The sequence below is a fragment of the Coregonus lavaretus genome (assembly GCF_964263955.1).
Source record: "Coregonus lavaretus genome assembly, chromosome: 13".
NCBI classification, from domain to species: Eukaryota; Metazoa; Chordata; class Actinopteri; order Salmoniformes; family Salmonidae; genus Coregonus; species Coregonus lavaretus.
In genome coordinates, this window is record NC_140000.1 from 355,232 (window position 1) to 373,485 (window position 18,254).

The 18,254-nt window shown below is 44.6% G+C and overlaps 1 protein-coding gene across 1 annotated transcript in view; it reads right to left on the reverse strand.

The window, feature by feature from the left end:
• Positions 1-1,090: 1,090 nt before the first annotated feature.
• LOC311140403 (transmembrane protein 65-like) overlaps positions 1,091-18,254 on the reverse strand; it is a 43,967-nt gene continuing 26,803 nt past the window's right edge. The window contains exons 4-8 of the mRNA XM_084175441.1: positions 15,880-15,947; positions 15,353-15,407; positions 11,416-11,458; positions 2,094-2,199; positions 1,091-1,486 (exon numbers count right to left, since the gene is read on the reverse strand). Of these exons, the coding sequence (XP_084031567.1) occupies positions 1,337-1,486; positions 2,094-2,199; positions 11,416-11,458; positions 15,353-15,407; positions 15,880-15,947 (422 nt within the window). The 3' untranslated portion in view covers positions 1,091-1,336. The remainder of the gene's footprint in view (positions 1,487-2,093; positions 2,200-11,415; positions 11,459-15,352; positions 15,408-15,879; positions 15,948-18,254) is intronic.

Sequence of the window (18,254 nt, forward strand, 5' to 3'; positions counted from 1 at the left end):
GTTGTTTAGGTCTTAATTGGTTAGTTAGGAACTCCCCTCACCTGGTTGTTTAGGTCTTAATTGGTTAGTTAGGAACTCCCCTCACCTGGTTGTTTAGGTCTTAATTGGTTAGTTAGGAACTCCCCTCACCTGGTTGTTTAGGTCTTAATTGGTTAGTTAGGAACTCCCCTCACCTGGTTGTTTAGGTCTTAATTGGTTAGTTAGGAACTCCCCTCACCTGGTTGTTTAGGTCTTAATTGGTTAGTTAGGAACTCCCCTCACCTGGTTGTTTAGGTCTTAATTGGTTAGTTAGGAACTCCCCTCACCTGGTTGCCTAGGTCTTAATTGGACACAAGTTGAAAGGAAATAACATAAACCAGCTGACACTCGGCCATGAAATGAGTGACACCCCTGACCCCTGACCCCATACAAGCCTCGTCTCGTGGGACCATCCTTCCAAATCCCGTCTCGTTGACTCGACTGTTGGAACATCGTGAGCGAAGCCTGGGTGTCCGAGGCTACACTAACCCAAACACCTAAAACTGACACACTGTGGAACAGGACAACTAATATGAAACTCTCCCAAGTTACACAGGCTCCATAGAGCACTCACATTCCTCATCTCAAACTCAAAGACCAAATCCTCCAAAACAAAGGGATGGATACTCCTGACGTCACCGTTAGAAGAAGCCACAGCCATAAGAACAGTAAGTAAGTAAGGTGGAATTAAATCCAGTGGGAAAGTTGCAACCCCAGCACACTAACTGAAGGCTGAATATTTTCTGGAAATGTGCTATCTCGCTAAAGCAGCTGGCCTTGCCCTCTCCTCACACTGTCATTTCATCTAAAGAGAGAAAAGCCCACAGCATGTTGATTACTTACTCGAAAAATGTTGCAGGAATTTCCCCTGGAGGGATATTGAAGTTCAATTGAACTGAATTGAGTGTAGTCCACCAGGAATCCATCCTGGCCACCTCTTAACTGATTAGAACTAAGTTACACCAACTCAAAAAAAAAAGTTGCATCAACTCAAAACCAAAACGCAAGAAGCAGCAGAAAACATGGTTGGAAGAGTGGTCCACTTGTATTTTTCATTGTTGTTGTTTTTCTTCATACTACTTTTGAATGTTGCAGGAGGAACTATTTAAGACATTGACATCAACAATTGACATCAACGGTAGTCATGCTTCCTACACTGTAGTGTTAGTAATCTAGTTAACCTAGGAAGGTCTGTCTGTCTGGTGAAACAGATTGAGGTTATTCATTATGCAGAAGTTGGGTTGTGAAGTAGTAGTTGTTCGTCCAATGATAAGTCCTCGCTCTTCCAGAGAAGGTAAGTCTTTCTTGTCAAGTTGTCTCAATTGCTGCTGCTGCTGTCAGTGGAGGTGGAGGTTGGTGATCCATCTTTACCCTCCCTTTCCCCCTCTTTCTTCTTCATCTCATCTTTGAAGAACAGTAGAGGGAACATCCCCAAGATGCAGCCGATGGCAACTCCGATGGCTTTACCCTAAAGCCAAAACAAAACAAGAGACAACATTACATTACTACTCTGATGCCTAATACTAATACTAAACATGCAGTGCTACAAGTACGTAACCTGCACAGAACTCTTGGCCAGTAAAAACCGGAGAGACTCTGTGAAGGAAAGTTAAAGGTTTTTCTTAGCCTGACTGCTGGATTCAGAAAAAAAATACTGTGTTCAGTCAAATGGTTGCACAACCAATAGCATATTCTGTAGGCCACTTCTGACTGGCTTAGGGCTCTATTCAATCAGATCTGCTTTAGCCGACATCCGCATAGCGGTAGAGGTGTCAAATCCACAAGCGGTTCCTGGCATATACAGTACCAGTCAAAAGTTTGGACACACCTACTCGTTCCAGGGTTTTTCTTTATTTTTTACTATTTTCTACATTGTAGAATAATAGTGAAGACATCAAAACTATGAAATAACACATATGGAATCATGTAGTAACCAAAAAAGTGTTAAACAAATCAAAATATATTTTATATTTTGGGCGGGCGGGCAGGCAGGCAGGCGGGCGGGCGGGCGGGCAGGCAGACAGACAGACAGACAGACAGTGTGTATGTCCTCTCAGAGATAGACAGATACTCACAGTGTGGGTGCTAACTCTCGTCTGCCACATGTCAGCCTGTTTGGGGTTCAGGTCTGGACCCACCAGCCCACAACGACAGGCTAGGGCTTCCACGTAACCTGCAAGGCTAACACAGGAAAATACTATGGTTACATACCTTAATGCAATTGTTGTGCTCTTTTAATTTATATTCATCTACTTATTGTCTATTGATTAGCTTTGCTATTTTACATTATACTGCACTGTTGAGGAAGTGCGGCAAGTAAGCATTTCACCGTCTCCTTTACACCTGCTGTAACCTGTGCACGTGACAAATAAACTTGATTTGATTTGATTCTAAAAGTATCTAAGAGTAGGAGTTCTGGTCTAGGTTCAGCTCCGCCCCTCTGATCCTAGATCATCACTCCTACAGTGAGATTTATGAATACAGGTCCTGATCTTTAAGGGGTCACCAGCGGAAAGATCCCATTCATTGCAGGAGTGATATGGTAATACGAAATTACCATAATACGAATCGTGGAAATATCAAACTCAACCAGTAATACGCACAGCAGCAAACCTCTGACACAGACATCTGTGCATAGAATCATAAAAAAATGGGATTTTTTTTTTTTTTTTTTTACCAACAAACATTAATCAAAACACATGCTGCTATTCAACACAAGCTCTTCTCTGTCCTGGCATCCCAATGGTGGAATGAGCTTCCCCCTGAAGCTAGGACAGCAGAGTCCCTGCCCATATTTCCCGAAACATCTCAGACCCTCTTCAAAGACTATCTTCAATAAGACATCATGGTCTTCACCTCTCCATTAAAAAAACTAACAAAAATATAAACATTTGTAATTCTCTTTTCCTACTAACACTGACTTTGCTGACTAACTTCTTTATCGAGGATTTTTTAAAAACGTACTATTACTGTGATACGTGGTTTTCTCACCTCGCTGTCTTAAGATGAACGCACTGACTGTAAGCCGCCCCCGGATAAGAGCGTCTGCTAAATGACTCAAAATGTAAAATGTCAAATGTATTTAGTGAGGACGCTCGGTGAGGGGCATGTGTTGCCTGATGATGAAACAATGATGCAATGGGAAAACAAATTATCATATTTTTGTGCACTATAATGTCTTCCAATTGAATGTATTTTTTGTTCGCCTCGATCAAACCCAGGCACTAAAATAGCCCAGAAATAAAGCGTTTTGCTTATCGTAGCGTTCTGCTCCTAGGGGAGCTATATTTCATAGCCTGTCAGGGCCAGTGCTTAATCTGATGGATTAAAGCCACCTCAGATGCAATGCCCACTGGCCGCCAGCCTTCAGGCTGAGTACAGACATCCCTGGAACATGGACTGCATCTGTAATTATTTAACCTTTATTTAACTAGGCAAGTTAGTTAAGAACAAATTCTTATTTACAATGATGGCCTACACCGGCCAAACCCGGACGACGCTGGGCCAATTGTGCGCCGCCCTATGGGACTCCCAATCACAGCCGGTTGTGATACAGCCTGGAATCGAACCAGGGGATCTGTAGTGACGCCTCAAGCGTGGAGATGCAGTGCCTTAGACCGCTGCGCCACTCGGGAGCCCGTAACACCCTACTCCCAATATAGTGCACTACTTTTGACCAGGGCCCATAGTGCTCTGGTCAAATGTAGTGCACTACATAGGGAATAGGGTACAATTTTAGACGCACCCATGGGCTGCATTTGAAATGGCATCTCCATTATGATGCCAGACAGAGCAGCTATCTCCATTATGATGCCAACTGAGTGCCAGACAGAGCAGCTATCTCCATTATGATGCCAACTGAGTGCCAGACAGAGCAGCTATCTCCATTATGATGCCAACTGAGTGCCAGACAGAGCAGTTAACTCCATTATGATGCCAACTGAGTGCCAGACAGAGCAGCTATCTCCATTATGATGCCAACTGAGTGCCAGACAGAGCAGCTATCTCCATTATGATGCCAACTGAGTGCCAGACAGAGCAGCTATCTCCATTATGATGCCAACTGAGTGCCAGACAGAGCAGCTATCTCCATTATGATGCCAACTGAGTGCCAGACAGAGCAGCTATCTCCATTATGATGCCAACTGAGTGCCAGACAGAGCAGTGGCACAGATGGCTCAGGAACTTGTCTGACCCAGAATGGCCCATAGAGCCAACATTTCAGACCCAGCCGTCTGTCAGTACCACTTGGGACGAAGCCATGGGAACGTACTCCCACATTGGCCAATTCAGTCTGGTCCCAACCAATCATAGAGAACCAATAGAGAAGTGTCCCTATGAGGGATCATCACTGATAGGTCTACAGCCTAGAGCAGGGGTCGGCAATAGGAGGCCTGCAGGCAAAAACCGGCCCGTGAGTGATTTATTTGGGCCCCCCACAAAGTTTTAGTAAAACACATTTTTTTTAAAGAGACGTCACCGTGTCTCAATGTAATCAAGGTAAGAAATTATTGTTATTTTCAAATACAATCTCTTTTTTGAGTTGCGGTCAATCGGCAGCGTACAAATTATTATAACTACGTTCCCAAAAAATGGTCCAGCGGCTGAATCTAGTTACCTACACCTGGACTACAGCAACTCAATCATCCACAGGCTGGATGCCCAGTCAGGGAGAGGGACCAAATGATCTGTTTAAATTCAGTCAGGGAGAGTGTTACGTGAATTATTTAACAAACTATTTCAGTGTCTCTGTGCGTCTCCCAAAAGGTTGTAAGTCTTTTGGGATTTAAGTAACGGCCAGAGTCCCGGTCTGCATAGTCAGAGATATTTATTCATTGAGAATTCTGCCATCACAATTTCAGAATCCATCTTTTATACTCATACGTCATACAAAAAAATCCCTCCCCTCTGTAGGCGGGCTGTAGTTTTCCACTCTAAAACTGCTCTACTGACCATCAGTTCACACACACACACACATATACACACACACACACACACACACACATATCCTACTCCCTGCATTACTCAGTTATTGCCGTTCTCACAATATTCTGCACCATGTTTTCATAACAGTTTCTCCCCTCCCTAAATTGGGGGGCCTCTTTATCTTAGTTTCTCAGTTGTCTTTGTTGTCTGGCCTAACTCTTACTCACATTGCTAAATAGTGGCTCAATGCCATAGCCTTTACTGGTCCTACACTCACACATTTCTAACACATTATACACAGTTTCAGGGTGTAATAATTAGTCATTAATAATTAATCTATCAGAGAGGGACCAAATGATCTGTTTAAATTCAGTCAGGGGAATGTCTTCACTCCAGCAGAACCAAATTAAACCAATACCCCACAGGTCACTGCAGATACACCGGGATAAACTAACAAGCACCACTGTGCTCTGCTGAGCAAACAGCTTCCCTGACAGCAGATGATGATGATAGCATAATGGTTGTGATACAGTGAGTAGGCCTAGTCCACAGGCTTAATGAGACAGTTTGATCATTAGACAGTTAGACACAGTGGGAAAATCCCCTGCTGATTTTGTACGTAAAGCCCACTGACAAAGAAATGATCAGTCTATAATTTAAATGGTAGGTTTATTTTAACAGTGAGAGACAGAATAACAACAAAAAGATCCAGAAAAACGCATGTAAAAAATGTTATAAATTGATTTGCATTTTAATGAGGGAAAAAAGTATTTGACCCCCTCTCAATCAGAAAGATTTCTGGCTCCCAGGTGTCTTTTATACAGGTAACGAGCTGAGATTAGGAGCACACTCTTAAAGGGAGTGCTCCTAATCTCAGTTTGTTACCTGTATAAAAGACACCTGTCCACAGAAGCAATCAATCAATCAGATTCCAAACTCTCCACCATGGCCAAGACCAAAGAGCTCTTCAAGGATGTCAGGGACAAGATTGTAGACCTACACAAGGCTGGAATGGGCTACAAGACCATCGCCAAGCAGCTTGGTGAGAAGGTGACAACAGTTGGTGCGATTATTCACAAATGGAAGAAACACAAAATAACTGTCAATCTCCCTCGGCCTGGGGCTCCATGCAAGATCTCACCTCGTGGAGTTGCAATGATCATGAGAACGGTGAGGAATCAGCCCAGAACTACACAGGAGGATCTTGTCAATGATCTCAAGGCAGCTGGGACCATAGTCACCAAGAAAACAATTGGTAACACACTACGCCATGAAGGACTGAAATCCTGCAGCGCCCGCAAGGTCCCCCTGCTCAAGAAAGCACATATACAGGGCCGTCTGAAGTTTGCCAATGAACATCTGAATGATTCAGAGGAGAACTGGGTGAAAGTGTTGTGGTCAGATGAGACCAAAATCGAGCTCTTTGGCATCAACTCAACTCGCCGTGTTTTGAGGAGGAGGAATGCTGCCTATGACCCCAAGAACACCATCCCCACCGTCAAACATGGAGGTGGAAACATTATATGCTTTGGGGGGGGTTTTCTGCTAAGGGGACAGGACAACTTCACCGCATCAAAGGGACGATGGACGGGGCCATGTACCGTCAAATCTTGGGTGAGAACCTCCTTCCCTCAGCCAGGGCATTGAAAATGGGTCGTGGATGGGTATTCCAGCATGACAATGACCCAAAACACACGGCTAAGGCAACAAAGGAGAGGCTCAAGAAGAAGCACATTAAGGTCCTGGAGTGGCCTAGCCAGTCTCCAGACCTTAATGCCATAGAAAATCTGTGGAGGGAGCTGAAGGTTCGAGTTGCCAAACGTCAGCCTCGAAACCTTAATGACTTGGAGAAGATCTGCAAAGAGGAGTGGAACCAAATCCCTCCTGAGATGTGTGCAAACCTGCTGGCCAACTACAAGAAACGTCTGACCTCTGTGATTGCCAACAAGGGTTTTGCCACCAAGTACTAAGTCATGTTTTGCAGAGGGGTCAAATACTTATTTCCTTCATTAAAATGCTAATCAATTTATAACATTTTTGACATGCGTTTTTTTGGATTTTGTTGTTGTTATTCTGTCTCTCACTGTTCAAATAAACCTACCATTAAAATTATAGACTGATCATGTCTTTGTCAGTGGGCAAACGTACAAAATCAGCAGGGGATCAAATACTTTTTTCCCTCACTGTATATGCTCCTCATTACTGTATGAACTGATTCTAGTGGAGAAATAAAGGATTTGTAAAGACCACCCTTTGTCAGGTCAGACAATAAATGAGCATAATCTGACAGAATGGCATAATTTGCCAGATGTCAGTTGGACGACTATTACATAGATCGACATCTACATTACGTACATGATAGACATACAGTGATAATCTGACAGAAATGACTATTTGTTAGGTGTAAGATTACTTGATGACATTGACCATTATGGACACAATGTAAACCAACATACAGTATGTTGGGAGAGACGCTGCTATAACGGGGAATGACGCTCTAGTGTGTTAACCTCATTGCCAGTAGAGGGCAGAGCTGAGTAGGTGTTAACTGGCTAAACACTGGGGACAGTGAGGCCAAGCTGTAAGTCCGAGTGCCCTCTTCATATTCTACTGGTCAACTTCTTCAAATGTGTCAACATCCAGAACAGTAGAAACATACAGTAAACCTAGGTCTGCCACCAAAATGATTAAATGTATCTGAGGGTAAATTTAAATGTTTCACTGAATGATGAGATGTTCATAGTGTGCAAACCAAGCTAACAGAGGAGATGCTGGAGACACAGCTCAAACCAAGCTAACAGAGGAGATGCTGGAGACACAGCTCAAACCAAGCTAACAGAGGAGATGCTGGAGACACAGCTCAAACCAAGCTAACAGAGGAGATGCTGGAGACACAGCTCAAACCAAGCTACCAGTAGAGAGGCTGGAGACACAGCTCAAACCAAGCTACCAGTAGAGAGGCTGGAGACACAGCTCAAACCAAGCTACCAGTAGAGAGGCTGGAGCCACAGCTCAAACCAAGCTAACAGAGGAGATGCTGGAGACACAGCTCAAACCAAGCTACCAGTAGAGAGGCTGGAGCCACAGCTCAAACCAAGCTACCAGTAGAGAGGCTGGAGCCACAGCTCAAACCAAGCTACCAGTAGAGAGGCTGGAGCCACAGCTCAAACCAAGCTAACAGAGGAGATGCTGGAGACACAGCTCAAACCAAGCTACCAGAGGAGAGGCTGGAGCCACAGCTCAAACCAAGCTACCAGTAGAGAGGCTGGAGCCACAGCTCAAACCAAGCTAACAGAGGAGATGCTGGAGACACAGCCACAGCAGCTGACTGCTGTTGAAATGACTCATACATCAAATTACAGACTTCAGAAAGAGACAGCAGCAGATTATATGACATCTGGGTATTCAAACATCCTCTCTGTCACAGTGATAGAAAAAGGACTGCAGAGAATACAACAACAAAAAGCTATTCTATAATCACCATAATGCTGACAACAAGGCCAATAGGAAACATTTAGTTACAGTAGCTTAGCTCTAGGCTGGTCCCAGATCTGCTCTAGTCTGGTCCCAGATCTGTTCTATTCTGGTCCCAGATCTGCTCTAGCCTGGTCCTGCTCTAGCCTGGTCCCAGATCTGCTCTAGCCTGGTCCCAGATCTGCTCTAGCCTGGTCCCAGATCTGCTCTAGCCTGGTCCCAGATCTGCTCTAGCCTGGTCCCAGATCTGCTCTAGCCTGGTCCTGCTCTAGCCTGGTCCCAGATATGTTCTAGGCTGGTCCCAGATCTGCTCTAGCCTGGTCCCAGATCTGCTCTAGCCTGGTCCCAGATCTGCTCTAGCCTGGTCCCAGATCTGCTCTAGCCTGGTCCCAGATCTGCTCTAGCCTGGTCCTGCTCTAGCCTGGTCCCAGATATGTTCTAGGCTGGTCCCAGATATGTTCTAGGCTGGTCCCAGATATGTTCTAGGCTGGTCCCAGATCTGTTCTAGCCTGGTCCCATATCTGCTCTAGGCTGGTCCCAGATCTGCTCTAGGCTGGTCCTGCTCTAGGCTGGTCCCAGATCTGCTCTAGCCTGGTCCCATATCTGCTCTAGGCTGGTCCCAGATCTGCTCTAGGCTGGTCCTGCTCTAGGCTGGTCCCAGATCTGCTCTAGGCTGGTCCTGCTCTAGCCTGGTCCCATATCTGCTCTAGGCTGGTACCAGATCTGTTCTATTCTGGTCCCAGATATGTTCTAGGCTGGTCCCAGATCTGCTCTAGTCTGGTCCCAGATCTGTTCTATTCTGGTCCCAGATATGTTCTAGGCTGGTCCCAGATCTGCTCTAGTCTGGTCCCAGATCTGCTCTAGCCTGGTCCCATATCTGTTTGTGCTATTGGTAATGCTATCGCTGTCCTTGTCAAGGCAGTCATTGGTATGACAATGAGTGACAAGGAGTTGGTATGAGAGTACAAACAGACTGGCACTCAGGCCTGTGTAGCTCTATAGGTTGTGTTGGAACCAGTCACAATGACTAACAGGCCATAAGTCATCATTACTTTCTGGACAAAAACCACATGGGTAAAACAGGGACAATGACAGGACATTAGCTCAAGCACTCTGGTAAAACGAACTGCCTTTGACTGTCACCGTCTAACAGTTTCTGTTACAGTGGTTTTAACATTAGTCTGTGATGATGTTTGAGGCTCTTGCACCGAGACAGTGACAATAAATGACAGTTTAAACCAGATGGCGTAACACAGATACTATGAGAGGACATTAGCTCAAGCCAAGCACTCTGCAGCAACTGCCTCCAGAGCATTGAGATATCCTCCCCAGGTGCAGCTCACACTAAAAAGTGGTCTAAGGCACTGCATCGCAGTGTTAGCTGTGCCACTAGAGATCCTGGTTCGAATCCAGGTTCTGTCGTAGCCGGTCGCGACCGAGAGACCCATGGGGCGTCGCACAATTCGTCCAGGGTAGGGGAGGGAATGGCCGGCAGGGATGTAGCTCAGTTGGTAGAGCATGGCATTTGCAACGCCAGGGTTGTGGGTTCGATTCCCACGGGGGGCCAGTATGAAAAAAATAAAAATAATGTATGCACTCACTAACTGTAAGTCGCTCTGGATAAGAGTGTCTGCTAAATGACTAAAATGTAAAAAGCGCTACCCAGGGCCTTTTTTGCCCAAAGACACTTCAGAGTCTAATGGTCCTGGTATGGAAACTGGTCAAGACTGACACTTCAGAGTCTAATGGCCCTGGTATGAAAACTGGTCAAGACTGACACTTCAGAGTCTAATGGTCCTGGTATGGAAACTGGTCAAGACTGACACTTCAGGGTCTAATGGTCCTGGTATGGAAACTGGTCAAGACTGACACTTCAGAGTCTAACGGTCCTGGTATGGAAACTGGTCATGACTGACACTTCAGAGTCTAATGGTCCTGGTATGAAAACTGGTCAAGACTGACACTTCAGAGTCTAATGGTCCTGGTATGAAAACTGGTCAAGACTGACACTTCAGGGTCTAATGGTCCTGGTATGGAAACTGGTCAAGACTGACACTTCAGAGTCTAATGGTCCTGGTATGGAAACTGGTCAAGACTGACACTTCAGAGTCTAATGGTCCTGGTATGGAAACTGGTCAAGACTGACACTTCAGAGTCTAACGGTCCTGGTATGGAAACTGGTCAAGACTGACATTTCAGTCTAATGGTCCTGGTAGTGTAAACTGGTCAAGACTGACACTTCAGAGTCTAACGGTCCTGGTATGGAAACTGGTCAAGACTGACACTTCAGAGTCTAACGGTCCTGGTATGGAAACTGGTCAAGACTGACACTTCAGAGTCTAACGGTCCTGGTATGGAAACTGACTGGTCTTTTGACAGTATTTACTGAGATTATAGAACAGCTCTTCTCCATTATGCTGATGTGCTGTCAAAGTACAGACACGGGAGAGACGTCAGATTAGAGGACATCAGTGGCCTCTCTCTAGTTTCAGCCTGAAGTTTGCTGTTTGCCTGTAAGCTCATTGGGCGCAATCCACGTAGTCTTTTTTTCAGTTGCGCACCGCAAATAATCAGTTCTCACAATGCTTGGAGAAGTCCGGAGAGTTCTCAGAAACCACATTAGTACTGTAGCAATCTTCTGAGATACATACTGCACAGTGAGACTGCAACAGGACGCCACCAGGGACTGTACACAGTGAGACTGCAACAGGACGCCACCAGGGACTGTACACAGTGAGACTGCAACAGGACGCCACCAGGGACTGTACACAGTGAGACTGCAACAGGACGCCACCAGGGACTGTACACAGTGAGACTGCAACAGGACGCCACCAGGGACTGTACACAGTGAGACTGCAACAGGACGCCACCAGGGACTGTACACAGTGAGACTGCAACAGGACGCCACCAGGGACTGTACACAGTGAGACTGCAACAGGACGCCACCAGGGACTGTATTAGCCCTAACAGACGATTGGTTTGATCGGCTTTTCTTACCCGAGTCCAGCCAGGTCCGACACAAGGTTCCCCAGGGCAGCAGCTGCAGAGAGAGAAGAGAGGAAGGTCATGGTTCTGCCTTGGGGAAGAACTTGTTGATGATGTCAGAGGTCAGAGGTCCTTGTATGCTCCAATGAGATCCATTAAACACACAAACACGTCATAGAGTTGGAGTTTAATGGTCGTGTGTTGAGTTATTTCTCCCCACGCTCCTGGAGCAAGTGCACTACTTCTCCCCATGCTCATATTCCCTTTATAGTGCACTACTTTTGACCAGGGCCCATAGGGTAGTGCACTACATAAGGAATAGGGTGCTATTTGGGACGCAAGCCAGGCTGCAGCAGCACTGCTGCTGCAGGTTTTTAGGCAGCCATCCAAAGAGAGAAGGAGAGAATGTGTCCTAGATACATTTAACAAGATCAGAGCCTAATTTCAGTCCAAACCAACATCCATCATTTTGAACAATTTGATAGTGAGAAGTACAATAGGTTACCTGACTAGCTGAAGTTTAAATATAAAGCCTTCAGGTTGGATGTGACTGATGATTCCACTTTATTTGTCAATAAAAGCTGCAGACATGATTCATAATCCAATTTAGAATCCCCTGTAGACACTCAGAACCCCCCAGAATTTTACTTCAGCATTTTGGTGTCTGGTGTAGTTTTTGTACGGTATATACAGTCCCATTAGCATCTCTTAGATTTCTGTCTTACTGTTAGAAACACAGCAGCGAGGAAATCCGATTACAGACAGACGGCAAAACTAGTGATATTCTCCTCCTTTACCCCTCCAGTACTTTCATAACAGTTGGTGAAGAACCACTGAGTTCAAAGTGAAATTCCATCAAAAGTTGTTCTCTCCTTCTTTTCTGCTCTCCTCCTCTCCGCAGATCAGCTGATACATCCACTTCCCTCTCCTCAGATCAGCTGACACATCCACTTCCCCCTCCTTAGATCAGCTGATACATCCACTTCCCCCTCCTCAGATCAGCTGATACATCCACTTCCCTCTCCTCAGATCAGCTGACACATCCACTTCCCTCTCCTCAGATCAGCTGACACATCCACTTCCCTCTCCTCAGATCAGCTGACACATCCATTTCCCTCTCCTCAGATCAGCTGACACATCCACTTCCCTCAGATCAGCTGACACATCCACTTCCCTCCCCTCAGATCAGCTGACACATCCACTTCCCTCAGATCAGCTGACACATCCACTTCCCTCAGATCAGCTGACACATCCACTTCCCTCCCCTCAGATCAGCTGACACATCCACTTCCCTCAGATCAGCTGACACATCCACTTCCATCTCCTCAGATCAGCTGACACATCCATTTCCCTCTCCTCAGATCAGCTGACACATCCATTTCCCTCTCCTCAGACAGGCAGGGTCCAGAGCTGTACTATAACTAGTAGTGACAGGCAGGACCCAAAGCTTTACTATAACTAGTAGTGACAGGCTGGGTCCAGAGCTTTACTATAACTAGCAGTGACAGGCTGGGTCCAGAGCTTTACTATAACTAGCAGTGACAGGCAGGGTCCAGAGCTTTACTATAACTAGTAGTGACAGGCTGGGTCCAGAGGTTTACTATAACTAGCAGTGACAGGCTGGGTCCAGAGCTTTACTATAACTAGCAGTGACAGGCTGGGTCCAGAGCTTTACTATAACTAGTAGTGACAGGCTGGGTCCAGAGCTTTACTATAACTAGTAGTGACAGGCTGGGTCCAGAGCTTTACTATAACTAGCAGTGACAGGCTGGGTCTAGAGCTTTACTATAACTAGTAGTGACAGGCTGGGTCCAGAGGTTTACTATAACTAGCAGTGACAGGCTGGGTCCAGAGCTTTACTATAACTAGCAGTGACAGGCTGGGTCCAGAGCTTTACTATAACTAGTAGTGACAGGCTGGGTCCAGAGCTTTACTATAACTAGCAGTGACAGGCTGGGTCCAGAGCTTTACTATAACTAGTAGTGACATCACAGTCTTATCTTTCTGCTGTTCCCTGAAACAGCCCTGCAGTATCTCACTGGGAGAGGCTTCACAGTCTATTATTCAGCAGGGCTGGAGTACCAGCAGACACACCTCCACATCCAATACTATACTGCATCTGAATAGTAAAGGGCCCAGCGAAATGCCACCATGCTGCAACTGTTAACCATAATCAAGAGAACATACGGTTTCCTGCTCCGAGGGACAAAAAAAAGACGGAGAGAAGACCTAACAGAAAACAATCTCCCACTATCACAATATGTTTTTAACCCATAGCATAGGCCAGCCATAGGGGATGCTGCAGTCCTCAACTACCCCAGGATTCAATTGACTGACAATCTGACAGACGTTTCCAGTTTCCACAGAGTCAATAGCTTTGTTTTGCTGCTGGTACCCATCCCAAATTCCATCAGGGCTCACACATGGGAAGAGATAGAATCAATCTGCTGACAGAGCAGTGTGTGTTTCCCTCAGCTAGTCTAATGGACTTCATATCAACCCATATTACAGGTTCTGCAGCAAACAGTTTCTATGGTGCTGATATCTGTTTCAATATCAGTTGGTGGTTCTACCACTCTCCTCACCTCTCCTCCTCTCCCCTCCTCCCCTCCCCTCCCCTCCCCTCCCCCTTCAACGTTTTTTCCTGGGCTTTGCCCCTTTCATATTTATTTTGATCCTGACAAACTCCCCAGTCCCTGCCGGTGACAAGAATACCAAAATAATTGACAATACAAAGGGATCAACAACATTGCATTCACTCCACATTACTGACCTTTATGACAAAGTGAAAAGAAGGATGCCTTTGTTAAATAATCCACTCCAAATCATTCATTCTGATTGCAACAAGGCTGTTAACTAATACTGCATACTTTGCAGACAACACTGCAAAGAAGTTAACTTTATGGCCTAAATTAAAAACTACAGGTTTGGGTCAAATCCAATGCAATACAGCACAGAGTGAAACTCTCTGTATTTTCAAGTAATGTGGTGGCAGCATCATGTTATGGGTATGCTTGTCACCGGTAGGGACTGGGGAGTTTGTCATGATCAAAATAAATATAAAAAGAGCGAAACCCAGGTAAAAAGTTAGTTTCGTTTTTTTTTGCGGGACAATAACACACATTTTAATTCAAAAGACACACCACAATGGCTTTCCAAGAGGTGTTGATTGTTCCTGAGTGGTCCAGTCTCAGTCCTGACTTAAATTTGCTTGAAAATCAGAGACAAGGTTTGAATATTGCTGTCCATCAATGATCCCAACCAAATTTACTGAGCAATTTAGATAAAAAACGATGGATATACGTTGCGCCAAGAGTTGTTCAAAGATGGTTGAATATTATTAGTCATCCCCTCCACCTCTCCCCTCCTCTCCTCCTCCACTCCCCTCCCCTCTCCTCCCCCTCCACTCCTCTCCCCTCCTCCACTCCCCTTCTCTCCCCTCCTCTCCTCCTCCACTCCCCTCCCCTCCTCTCCTCCTCCACTCCTCTCCCCTCCTCCCCTCCTCCACTCCCCTTCTCTCCCTTCCTCCTCTCCTCTCCTCTCCCCCCTCCCCTCATGACTCACAGCTGTAATGGCTGCCAAAGGTGCTTCCACCAAGTATGAACTCTGGGGTGTGAAGACATACGCAATCAAGACATCTTCGGGCAATTTTTTAAAAATTAATTTGGAAAATTTTCAGTAAAATAAATTCACTTTGAAAATGTGGAGTAGGTTGTGTAGACCTGTAGGTAAAAAAAAATAAAAAAACGTAATCCCTTTTTTAAATGTAATCTTAAGACTGTGCAAGGGGTGTGTAGACTTTCACTTAGGCACTGTTAAAAATACAAACACAAACATTACAAAACATATTGTCTGCATCCCAAATGGCACCCTATTCCCCATATAGTGAACTACATAGGGAACAGGGTGCCATTTGGGACTCAACACATTATTTCTGGTTTTGACATACCTGCCATGGTTGAAATCCCAAGGATCACACCTATGGACAACTCAATATGCGTGCCCTAAAAAAATAAAACACACAAACACCATCATCAATTCTCTGTTGTTATTTGTTAAGCCAATGTAGGAACACAGAACACGTGATCATGTTTATGAAGTATGTAGTTTCACGCTGTAATGGAAAGCACCACTGAAAGCTAAACTTTGTATTCAACTTTCAACCACTCATTTGTGTCCTTCAGAATAAAAGTCTCTGAATGAGGTTAAATGAGTTAGATACGGATAAAAGATTCTGCTAAGTGGCAAAAAAATGGTGTCAACGTTTTGAAAAGCTAAAATAGAACTTACCAGCTCTCTAGTAAATGACAGATACCAGATTCTCACTTCAATGTTAATGAAACCAATGAACCAGGGATCTACCACATTTTACTGCAGAATCTATCTAGCATTACTGTAATACCAGTATGGATAGAGGGCTACCACAGTGACACACTTCTAAAAATGATATTCATTTGTTAATGTGGTGTAACTTACAGCTACAATCATGATGGCATTGTCCAGGAAACCAAATCCTACAAAGGGAATGGCGTTGTGTAGAATAACTGCAAAGGAAGAACACAAACAACATACCATTTAACAGCCCACACAAAGGAAGAACACAAACAACACTACCATTTAACAGCCCACACATGTTCTGGAAACTTGAAGTGAAGAGACACTGTGAACGTCCATGAACATTGGCAGTTACAAACGGGGTAGAAAAGTGAGGTCTGCATAACTTAGTCTACTGTAGTCAGTCCTACTGAGGTCTACATAACTTAGTCTACTGTAGTCAGTCCTACTGAGGTCTACATAACTTAGTCTACTGTAGTCAGTCCTACTGAGGTCTACATAACTTAGTCTACTGTAGTCAGTTCTACTGAGGTCTACATAACTTAGTCTACTGTAGTCAGTTCTACTGAGGTCTACATAACTTAGTCTACTGTAGTCAGTTCTACTGAGGTCTGCATAACTTAGTCTACTGTAGTCAGTCCTACTGAGGTCTACATAACTTAGTCTACTGTAGTCAGTTCTACTGAGGTCTACATAACTTAGTCTACTGTAGTCAGTCCTACTGAGGTCTACATAACTTAGTCTACTGTAGTCAGTCCTACTGAGGTCTGCATAACTTAGTCTACTGTAGTCAGTCCTACTGAGGTCTGCATAACTTAGTCTACTGTAGTCAGTTCTACTGAGGTCTACATAACTTAGTCTACTGTAGTCAGTCCTACTGAGGTCTACATAACTTAGTCTACTGTAGTCAGTTCTACTGAGGTCTACATAACTTAGTCTACTGTAGTCAGTCCTACTGAGGTCTGCATAACTTAGTCTACTGTAGTCAGTCCTACTGAGGTCTGCATAACTTAGTCTACTGTAGTCAGTTCTACTGAGGTCTACATAACTTAGTCTACTGTAGTCAGTCCTACTGAGGTCTACATAACTTAGCCTACTGTAGTCAGTCCTACTTCTGGGAACATGCTCTATGGTATGAGACCAGAACAGGGAGGGGTTGCAAAACATTGGCCTTCTGATTCAACTATCAAAGGAAAGGAATCTGTCTTGAACCTGAATGAACTCATTCTACCCCTATTGGCCATCAATGTGAAATTCTTTTCCACTCTCGTCATTAACCCGGGTATGCTGCATGCTGGTCATCAGTTCAGCCCTGGTAGAATATGTGGGCTGGGAATGTGTCTGTGCGCACAGTGACAGGGAGGAAACAATCTGGGGGACAAAAACTTTTACAAGTGATGAGACACCACTGTTTCATATATGTATCCTCCAGCGTTCTCCACTGTTTCATATATGTATCCTCCAGCGTTCTCCACTGTTTCATATATGTATCCTCCAGCGTTCTCCACTGTTTCATATATGTATCCTCCAGCGTTCTCCACTGTTTCATATATGTATCCTCCAGCGTTCTCCACTGTTTCATATATGTATCCTCCAACATGTTTCATATAGGGGGCCAACTGAAAATCACCCGCGGGCCAAATCGTGGGCCGCAAGTTGGGGAATCCTGTCCTACACAATGAGGCTCAATGCACAGAGAAACAGCATGAGCAGTCTAAAGACATTCTCACCATATCTCTCTCTTTCTTTCAAGTACATATACTATATCTCTCTCTTTTCTCACCTTGTCTCTCTTTCAAACACTCTTTTCAAAGACATCTCTCTCTTTTAAAAGACATCTCTCTCTTTTCAAAGACATCTCTTCTCTTTTCAAAGACATCTCACTCTTTTCAAAGACGTCTCTTCTCTTTTCAAAGACATCTCACTCTTTTCAAAGACGTCTCTTCTCTTTTCAAAGACATCTCTTCTCTTTTCAAAGACATCTCTCTCTTTTCAAAGACATCTCTCTCTTTTAAAAGACATCTCACTCTTTTCAAAGACATCTCACTCTTTTCAAAGACATCTCTTCTCTTTTCAAAGACATCTCACTCTTTTCAAAGACGTCTCTTCTCTTTTCAAAGACATCTCTTCTCTTTTCAAAGACATCTCTTCTCTTTTCAAAGACATCTCTCTCTTTTCAAAGACATCTCTCTCTTTTAAAAGACATCTCACTCTTTTCAAAGACGTCTCTTCTCTTTTCAAAGACATCTCTTCTCTTTTCAAAGACATCTCTCTCTTTTCAAAGACATCTCTCTCTTTTAAAAGACATCTCACTCTTTTCAAAGACATCTCACTCTTTTCAAAGACATCTCTTCTCTTTTCAAAGACATCTCACTCTTTTCAAAGACGTCTCTTCTCTTTTCAAAGACGTCTCTTCTCTTTTCAAAGACATCTCTTCTCTTTTCAAAGACATCTCACTCTTTTCAAAGACGTCTCTTCTCTTTTCAAAGACGTCTCTTCTCTTTTCAAAGACATCT